The following is a 10,738-nucleotide window of genomic DNA, read 5'->3' as shown; positions in this document are numbered from 1 at the left end:
CACCTTCTAAGTGCTCATAACGTCTGTTTTGATGCACAAATATGTTACTAATTCCATTTTATTTCTTATTTGATGTTAAATACATTAATTCTCTTCTTAAGCTAGGCCAGTAAAATTGATCTCCATAGTTTTATGAGCCAACATTTTTCTTTCACCACACAACACCTTTTGGTGATGTATTTGAACACAGACTCATTAATTAAAGTTTTGTCTGTCTTTTGTAACTGTTGTAAATAAACGTGCCTTTATATACTCTTGTGCTGGGTTGTTTCTCATTAAAATCATTGAAATGCCCTCAGACTTGATTAATTCAAATAAATACAATTCAGTTTTATTAATATCTTATAGAACTTCAGAGATGCGGTCCAATTTCTTCAAAGCCAATTAAAAATTTTTAAAAAGTTGCTTAATTAAGGAAACTAACAGATTGCACCTAAACTTCACTTCGATCCAATCCTCCCATCCTGAGTGTGCAAAAAGTGACGGAAAGGTAAAAAATCATGGGAGGTCCCCCAGCAGTCTATAACAGCATAACTACGGGATGTTTGAGGGTCACCTGAGTCATCTCCAACTATAAGAACTGTCAAAAAGGTCAGTTTTAGGCCTAATCTTGAAGGTACTGAGGGTGTCTGCTTCCTGAACCCAAACTGGCAGCTGGTTCCACAGAGAGGGGCCTGATAACTGAAGGCTCTGCCTCCCATTCTACTTTTAGAAACTCTGGGAACCACAAGTAAACCTGCAGTCTGAGAGCAAAGTGCTCTGTTAGGAAAATATCTTACAGTGAGATCTTTAAGATATGATGGAGCTCGGTCATTAAGAGCTTTATATGTGAGGAGAAGAATCTTAAATTCTATTCTGAATTTAACAGGGAACCAATGAAGAGAAGCTAAAACTGGAGAAACATGATCTCTGCTGTTAGTTCTCATCAGAACTCTGGCTGCAGCATTTTGGATCAGCTGGAGGCTTTTCAGAGAATATGTGGGACAGCCCAATAATATAGAATTACAGTAGTCCAATCTTGAAGTAACAAATGCATGGACTAGTTTCTCTGCATCACCCTGAGACAGGATGTTCCTGATTTTAGCAATATTACGAAGTTATATACAATATATATAACTTGATTTCAGATATTCAAATAATCCCTTAAAAATAGCCATCTTTCGAATTTTGTTTTTAATAATAAAAAATCCTTGATTATGACTGACACCGTTTCACACACCACCTCCTAAGCCCAGAAATTCTGGGGAATTTCAACAAATTTTACCTTCTAAATCTTTTCAGCTCACTCTCAAAGTCAGAACATCAGCTGTCAGCATGTTGTCTTCCCTCTTTCTGTGCCGACAGCCACCGCTGAGGCTGCCTCTGATCCCCCTCTGCTAATGTTCAGTGACCCGCTGTGAGTTAGCTACCATTAGCCAGTTTTAATTCAACATTTAATTCTCTCATAGTAATTGTTTTAGACATCTGATGGTCCCCCTGTAAGCTGACCTGTTTAAGTAAGGAAAGCAACACTTTCTGCTCTGGATGAATGGAGGTATCTGGTTATATGAGACCATACAGAGCTTCAGGAACCTAGACTGAAACCTTTTTCGCTGGGTGTTTTTTGTGTTGGGTGTGTTTCAGTGTTGAGAGGCAGTAAGCATTTGCCAGCACAAAAAACGATTAGATGTTGAAAATGCTCAGCTGCTCTTCCTGTTTTTCCTCCTGTTACTAGTAAAATATGTTGATCTCCAGTTCTTTGAGGTTGACAGGCTTCCCTGCCATTGCTGGGTTTTTTTTGTACCCTCCACAGATTCTGGCTCAGAATCTTATGTCTGGATTCTGAATAGGTGACAGTGACAGGTGACAAAATGTTGATAGTCATCTTTTTCAAACGTTTTTTGACCACTTAAGCTGCATGTTAGTGATAACTGACTTACTGGAAGGTTCTGTTTTTCTACAGCATACTTGATATTTTCCTTCCGAATCTTAATGTTGTTACTTGACACCATTAACTATGACTATTGCCTCAACCATTGGCTGAAATAAGAGCAAGCTCAAGAGCCCAAAATGATCTTTTAAGATTCCCATAATCTGGTTTGAACACAGATGGTGTTCTTCAGGCTGAATCCTTCTTCTTTTTCATCAGAAAAGATGAAGCCAAGAACTTCTGTCCAAGCAGCTGAGTTTTCCTTAAGTAATGGACAGTCATAACAACTAAATCCAACAAATTTAAATCAAACTAAACTGTACTATCTATCTATCTATCTATCTATCTATCTATCTATCTATCTATCTATCTATCTATCTATCTATCTATCTATCTATCTATCTATCTATCTATCTATCTATCTATCTATCTATCTATCTAGATCGTTAATAAAATGTTTTATGTTTTCCTAAATAAGTAGATTAAGTTGGTTACAAGGCAATACATTAATTGCAGTCAGTGTCTTTGTTTCTATGTTATTTTATCCTACTACAAATAACACTCGTTTTGAGTTGAGAATAATCTATAAAAAGATTAATAAAATTTTAAAAAAGAAATTGCCATCAATCTGCTGGCACAAATATATATCCAATCCGCTCCATTGTAATACTGATGGGCAGCTAGTTACACCAATTAGACATCGCAATTGCAATACTCTGGACCAATCATATCCCACATCAGCTTATTTGGGCGGGACCATAGTGGAAGCGATTGCGAAGCTCAGCAGCCATTGATGCGCTCAATTCTAAAGAGGATAAACCGACAGAAAATTGTGACATATCTGTGGTTGTGTGTGAACTGAAGCTATGGTGTCTCATTCTCTCGCCCTGCCGATGATCTGCTTCACCACGTTGTGGGGGCTGGTGGGGGTTGTGGCTCCGTTTTTAGTGCCTAAAGGACCTAACCGCGGGTAGGTTGGATGTCCGACTCTAATTGGGTGCAATTAACTGCGTAATTTTACGTTTCCCTTTATTTGTTACATTGACATTAGTATTGAAGTATTTTGGCTTCTTTAATTCTTCAAACGGATGTTTTCGCTGTATCCAGTTGCATAGCATCTTTGGTAGTGCACGAGCTGCTCCTGTGATGTAGGCCTCGCGTCATTCAGGGATGTTATCCCAGCATCCATCCCTGCATCCATGCCTGTGTACAGACACTGTATGTGCAACACCGCCCAGAGATGTCTCATACAGACCTACTTTGTTGGAAATCCCACATATTTATTGTCTTATTCTTAAACACAATCACATGCTCACTGATTGTTACCTTAAGTGTGGAATCCTTTACTCATATATTGAGCTAATGCAGGAGAAGCAAAAATTCTCAGTAAAATGACAACACGGAAGTGTGACTGATCGACTGCTTTTTTTCTCTCACAGTGTGATTGTCACCAGTCTCATCCTCACAGCAGTCTGCTGCTACTTGTTGTAAGTACAAACTTTGTCATTTTGTGTATTGCTGTGAATGCAACACACGACATATTACACTGTCATTATTTATTGAACAAGAACTGAGACAAAATGCCGAGGCAATGTGTGAAAAACTAAGTGAACCTTATGATCCAGCAGCTTATAGAAGCACCTTTAACAGCAGTGAGTTGCAGTAATGGTTTCCTGTGGGACGTTATCAGTCTCTCTCATATTGTGGAGGAATCTCGGCCCACTCTTCTTTCCAGCGTTGTTTCAGCTCATTGAGGTTTGCAGCATTGGTTTCTGCACAGCTCTCTTAAGGTCCCACCACAACATTTCAGTCAGGCTGAGGTCTGGACTCAGACTGTACCATTGCAACACCTTGATTCTTTTCTTTTTCACACATTCTGCTGTAGATCTGCTGCTGTGTTTGGGATCTTTGTCCGGTTGATGAGCCAGTTTCAGCCCAGCTTTAGCTGTGGGACAGATGGCCTCACATTTGACTCTAGAATACTTTGGTATCCAGGGGAGTTCATGGTGGACTCAATGACTGCAAGGTGCCCAGGTCCTGTGGCTGCAGAACCAGCCCAGATCATCAGCCCTCCACCACCGTGCTTGACAGCTGGTATGAGGTGTTTGTGCTGATATGCTGTGTTTGGTTTCCTCCAAACGTGCTGCTGTGCATTAGGACCAAACATCTCCACTTTGCTCTGGTCTGTCCAAAGGACATTGTTCCAGAAGTCTTGAGCTTTGTTCAGATGCAGCTTTGCAAACCTAAGCTGTGCTGCCATGTTCTTTTTAGAGAGAAGAGGCTTTCTCCTGCAGCCCTTCCAAACAAGCCATCCTTGTTCAGTCTTTTTCTAACTGTGCTGTCATGACCTTTAACCTTTAACATGCTAACTGAGGCCTGTAGAGTCTGAGATGTAGCTCTGGGCTTCTTCACCTTGGGGTGAACTTGCTGGGACGTCCATTCCTGGGAAGATTGACAGCTGTCCTGAATGTTTTCCACTTGTGAATAATCTTTCTCTCTGTAGAATGATGGACTCCAGATAGTTTGGAAATGGCCTTATAACCCTTCCCAGACTGATGGGCAGCAGCAGCTGCTTCTCTAAGATCATTGCTGATGTCTTTCCTCCTTGGCATCGTGTTAACACACACCTGAATGCTGCACCTGGCTGCTACTTACCCTCTTAGTTCCTGTGAAAGCAGTGAGGGTGGACTTCCACCCTAACAAGGACTTTGAGGCTGTTGTGTCTTTTAGCCAGCACCATGCAAAAGTTGCTAACTCACTTTTATTGGATTTTTTAAAAAGTGTCCATTACTTGAAAATTGTCTGTAACCGTTCATGGATGAAAATAGAGAGTTTGATCAATGACAATCCCTGAGATGTTATTAAGGATTTTACTGAGACTGCTGCAGTCACACAGAATATAAGTTTACTGAAGGAATCTACAGGTCCATGTCAAATCTGTGAAGTAGGATGATCTTTCCACCACTAGAGAGAGCCCCCACTCCTTCAAAGGGTACCTCCAACCAGAGAACAGCAGCACTGGATTAAAAGTCTAAAATGTAGACAAGTTGTTTAGCATGAAAATAAGGATAAAGAATGCATATAAGGTGAGTGGAGTGGCTTGCTGGGATAACTATATACAAATGGAATTCTTACTTTTTGTGTATAAAACCATATTTCTTTATTTCTAGCAATGAGCCCTTCTTAATTTCCTGAACGTCATCTTGTTTTCTCTGCTTCAGAGTCTGGAAGTCAACTCATGTTTATGATGCTTGATGCAAAGTTATGATCTTTGGCGTTTGGCGTCCAGGATCCGATCACATCACTCCATGTGAAAGTGCTTTCTCAATGTGATATTACAATTTTGCAGCTTTGATTTGACCACACAGACTGGAAGGGTATGTTTGACATTTGGCGTGTGGAGTCTGAGGGACTGCCTGAACTAGCAGCAGAGGGGCAGGAATTCGTCCCTGTGTGTTGGGACCAAAAATCTGACAGTTATGGCTGACTTTTAAATTGTAATGATTAGACACGCTCAGCTAGCTTTACGCTGCGTTCTGTAGTATACTGGGGTTTTACAGCTGGTGTCTGTGACCACATTCCCATGCTGGCATACTGGTAACAAGTAAGTCAACCAGCAATGAGCTGAGGAGAGGAGTAACCAGAGCAACGGAGACGTAGATGGCTACAGCTGATAGGAGTAGGTGGAACCAATGGTTGGGCTGGGATCTGATGTTGGGTTTTTTTTTTTCCAAACTGATATTAACTTGGAAAATTTATTCACACAATGGGAAAAGGTTTATATCTGAATTGTAACGACCTATTTACACTTCTAATCTAGTGTCTCTCATAGAGCTGTGAGTTACTCTGGGCAAACTGTAATATTTTTAATCTACAATGTTGAAAAAATGCTCCCATTGTGGCTGGTTGCTGGGTCCACTCAGCCATCCTGTCCCCCCAGGAAAGGATGGGGACATAGAGGTGGGACTGAAAGTTGCATGATAAACTGTTTGTGTGCACCTACATGTAGCATCACCTTGTTGACCTCCCCACCCTTCTCTCTCTTTTGGCTCAGTTGGTTGATAGCCATCCTGGCCCAGGCCAACCCTCTGTTTGGCCCTCAGCTGAAGAATGAAACCATATGGTATCTGCGCTACTTCTGGGAGTAAACGGGGTGAGTTTACATCTTTATGATGTACACTTTTTTCTTTTTTTTGGGGGGGGGGGGGGGGGGTAGTTTATAGTCTTTCATGTGCTTATCCAATTAAGATATGACATAGCAAAAATGTGACTGTCATGACTGATGGTAGGAATGCTCAGCTGTTTGGACTGAGAACAGAACAGAGGCTAAGACTGATCATGCTAGATGAGGGAAAAAAAGCCTTTCCTCTGATGACACCACACAGCCTAGTTTGTTTCAATCTGCAAAACCCAATTCCAGGCTGGGACATTGTGTAAAACGTAAATAAAAACAGAATAGAATAATTAGAACATTTTCAACTTGTATTCAATTGAATACACTACAAAGACACAACATTTAATGTTCAAACTGATAAACTTTTTTTGCAAATATTGACTCATTTGAATTTGATTCCTGCAACATGACTTGACCACGTGGACCAAGGAACACCCAGGAACCATATAGCAACAACACCCAGAAACTCTGCCGGTTACTCTGGGCCATCTGAGATGGACTGACGCAAAGTGGAAAAGTGTGCTGTGGTCCACATTTCATATTGTCTTTGTAAATTCTGGCCTTTGTGTCTTCTGGGCTAAAGAGGAGAAGGATTGTTATCAGCGCAAAATTCAAAAGCCAGTATCTGTGATGGTGTGGGTTTGTGTTGGCATGGGTACCCTGCACATCCATCAATGCTGAAAGGTACATACAGATTCTGGAGCAACATATGCTCCCATCCAGGCAGCGTCCTTTTCAGGGATATCGCTGCTTTTTTTAGCAAGACAATATCAAGCTACATTCTGCATGTGTTACAACAGCGTGGCTTCATAGCAGAAGAGTGCAGGTCCTAAACTGGCCTGCCTGCAGTCCAGACATATCTCCCATTGAAAATGTGTGGCGCATTATGAAGTGCAAAATACATCAACGGGGACCCCTGACCGTTGAGCGGCTGAAGTCGTACATTTAGCAATAACGGGAAAGCTCCAGCAGTTAGTGTCCTCAGTTGTTAAAAACAAAGGTAATGTAACACAGTGGTGAACATGCCCCTGTCCGTGTTGCAGGCATCAAATTCAAAACGAGTGAATTTCTACAAAAAAAACAATAAAGTTTGTCAGTTCGATGATTAAATATCATGTCTGTGGTATATTCAACTGAATATAAGTTAAAAAATGATTGTATTCTGCTTTTATTTACATTTTACACAATGGCCCAACTTCATTGAAATTGGGGTTTGTAGTTAGTTGGTTAATTTTTCTTTGCTGTCTTTCTGAAGTCGGCTTTAGTTTTACATGGTCAACCTGAGAACGTGTCATTGTCACATGTGTCTAATCTGACCTCAAATGGCTAATAGAAATCCTGTTCACGGTTCTTTTACGTATCTTACCAGCCACCTGAGAGTGATCCAACAACATGCTTTTATACAAAAGCTCACATGGTTGACGTCTGTGTAAAAGCAGTGAGTTTGACAGTAACTCCATTTAACTTTTTCACAGGAAAAAAACGCATTAAAGAATGAATTTTAATCAAAACCACAGCTGATTTTGAATTATGATGAATACAGAAACACAAGTTATGTCAGGAATCCAATTCTTTGACGTCGTGCACACATTCACACATCTTACTGGGCCTTAATTGGGTCTCTGACTGAATAAATGTTTATTTCACTTACTTATATTTTACATAAGATATCGAGAAAAAGCTGAAATTTGAAGGACAGTTCTAACCAGTTGCTTTTGTATATTTCCCAGTGTGTTGGCTGCTCATTTATTTTATAACCTGCCCCTAAACTTCCTGTGGTGACGGCAGCTACATCAAAGAATTCATTTTTATGAACGTCACAAAAATATGAGCTGGCTGAGAAACTGAGAATCCTGTTATGAAATCTCAGGGGCATGTCGCCTCCTGTTCTCTGATAAGTTTGGACTGGTTTCCACAAACATGTTGTTCTACATCACAACGTATCATTCCTATACGTACGTTAATTGTGTTAATGTCTGCCTCTGTCCTGGTGTATGTCTCTGTTGCAGGACTGTGTGAGGGACGCCTCTTGATGCCCCCCCCCCCTCTGAGATCCTCACACTCTCACCTCCAGTCTGCAAAAATGATGGATTACATCATAACTTGCAGGATTTTGCTGCCCAAAAACCAACATCTGTCTTTATTTAGAATAATGTGCAGCTTCTGGATGCTGAGATTTAAAGATCACTGTGACACACGTGTTCTTGTGTGAGGACATCTTTTTTTTCTGTGCTTACACTCAAATCAAAATGAGGAAACGAAAAGCCCCAACATCCTGTGTTAGAAGTATAGATATTAATCTTCTATTTTGGAAATGTGCAGTGCTGTAGTTCACTCTGTGTTAGTTGACATTTTTGGTTTTGTGTTGCTGCCATCAAGGAACAAGAATTTCTTAGTGTATTTATTTTGGCTGGACACTGATGTGAGTTTGTTGTAATCACCTCGGTGTCCACACCATCTATTATATAACTGTTATTATCTGTGATGTAACACCGTGTGTGAGCGTGTGTAAGCATGTGAAGGGTTCATTAGTGTGAGTATTTGGACTGCAACCACGAGAATCTCCTAAAACTGTGTAGGTGAAGAGCGATTCCCTCCACTTTAAACCACTTCAGCATGAAACTCCCTCCCAAATTCCACCTCATGCTCCACATCTTGGAGGTCCTTGTTGCCATGGTTATTTCATCACCCCATTCAGTCCATCTGCACTTGACTCCTTTTGAAAAAATCCAGCCCATTCTGAGCCTTCTGTGTACAGACGTGCTCAGGTTGTTCAGTTTTTGGAGGGAACTTACTGGCCGCTGCTGTCAGATTTGCTGTTAACATCTTTTCATCTTTAGTTAATCAGGTGATTAAACAGCATTCCTATCATATTTCTAATTTAAACTCTGGCAGAAAGATTCTTTTTGGCTCCTCTGGCTGGTTTATTTGGTATCTAACAGGTCAGGAATTCTACTATATTTCCATCATCCATCCATTTTTTTGCTGCTTAGAGAGCCCCACATACCTCTCTTTCTAGTCACCTTCACAAGCAATTCTGGGAGTACACCAGGTGTTCCTAACCCAGCCAAGAGATCTCTCCTGCAAGTCCTGGGTCTGACTGAGGTCTCCTCCATGTCCAAAACACCTCTCCTGAGAGGAGTCCACTAGGCATCCTGACCAGATACCCTCAATCACCCTAACTGGCTCCTTTTGATGTGGAGGAGCAGCAACTCTATTCTGAGCTCTTCACCCCATCACTAAGGGTGAGGGTTGGAACGTAGTTCGACAGCTTCACCTTACACCGGTCCAACCACCCCCCTCTCCCACACACACACTCATGAACACAAACTAATTCCCAACCCGGAGTGAGCATTTCAACTTTTTCCAACAAAGGAACATGGCCTCAGACTTGAAGGTGGTCATTTTGATCCCAGGTGCCTCATACTCAACAGCTGCATGCCTCCCTAGGAGTTTCTTTTTAATGAATCCAACAGGACCACATCATCTACCTTTATATGTGAGACCACTTATTCTCTCTCAAAAATCCAGTATATCTTCTCCCGAACTGTAAGTCTTCCCACGCTGTCCATGAAAAGGTTTCCTTGCTTGTCGTTTAAAACTTCTCTTACGTTTGCCTTGGATAAGATGCAGGTGTTGTTGTCATTTTGACACATCTGAGTCCTCTGTGGAGCTGCCACAACCACAATTGCACCTCCTCTCTCCACTCCCTATCTCCAATTACCCCCCCGACCCACCCACCAACCCACCACTCATCCTCCCTATTTTCCTCTCCAAAACCACTTTGCTTCAGCCAAAAAGAAATTAAATCAAAATACAGCTACTTTTTAGAAAGACCAAATTGCGTTGTATCTTTGCCCCCCAGTACCTTTTTTGTAATTGTGGTCGTGGCACACATCTGGTACCTTTGTAGGACAATGCTGCTGACTAATTTTGCCTGTAAAGCTGATTTGGTTGCGGTCAGTTTTTAGTTTCGTTCCAGATGAGCCAGAGGTTGTATACCTCTTGACCCCACAGCTCAGATATTGGACAGCTTTGATAACGTATTAAGCTGCAGGGTTAGAGATTGTGGTACTGACAGAGCGTTAGAAACCAACTGACTCAAAAACAGGTCATGTAATTTAAGATTTGTTCAGCACATGCATCAGTGCACACTCTGGGGATGTATTTTGGGTTAGTTTCCTGTGGTTTCTTAGAATTACTCTGAACTTTGCTAATCATGGAACACACAACAGTTTGCTTGCAGAAGTATGAAGCTACATTTTCACTGTCAGTGAATCATCAGTCACCAAATGGCATTATTCTCACCATGTTAAGCACACTAAACTAAAGGAGGGAAGAGCAGAGACTTGAGCTACTACCCACATAATGGCAGCGTTTGCACCCAAGTAGTTTGCTCAAATCTGCTGGTTCTCTTCTTTTTCTGTTAAATCTCTTCAGTTCCCGTGATAACTGGCGACTGTTCATCAGCTAAATGTCCCTGGCAGCATTGATGCAGATGGTTATGAATTGTGTTGAGTCACCATGGTAACAAAATTGAATAAATTACTCATCTAAATGTTGACTGAGATGTAACCCTATATTAGTGTGAAGTGAATGATTCTGCTTGAGTGGTGTTGTATGTGAAATACAAAATAAAGATCTTTTGTCTCATA

The 10,738-nt window shown here is 41.2% G+C and overlaps 1 protein-coding gene across 1 annotated transcript; it reads left to right on the top strand.

Moving 5' to 3' along the window:
* Positions 1–2,668: 2,668 nt before the first annotated feature.
* Positions 2,669–10,738, top strand: atpv0e2 (ATPase H+ transporting V0 subunit e2). Its single transcript, XM_072383635.1, has 4 exons — positions 2,669–2,879; positions 3,349–3,396; positions 5,964–6,062; positions 8,093–10,738. Exons 1-3 carry the CDS (start codon positions 2,776–2,778, stop codon positions 6,055–6,057), a joined length of 246 nt encoding a protein of 81 aa, XP_072239736.1. The 5' UTR covers positions 2,669–2,775; the 3' UTR covers positions 6,058–6,062; positions 8,093–10,738.

This window comes from Leuresthes tenuis, unplaced genomic scaffold, assembly GCF_036924035.1.
Source record: "Leuresthes tenuis unplaced genomic scaffold, fLeuTen1.0.hap1 SCAF_4, whole genome shotgun sequence".
NCBI lineage: Eukaryota > Metazoa > Chordata > Actinopteri > Atheriniformes > Atherinopsidae > Leuresthes > Leuresthes tenuis.
Note: the sequence above shows the minus strand (reverse complement) of the source record. Positions and strands in the feature narration are given on the sequence as shown.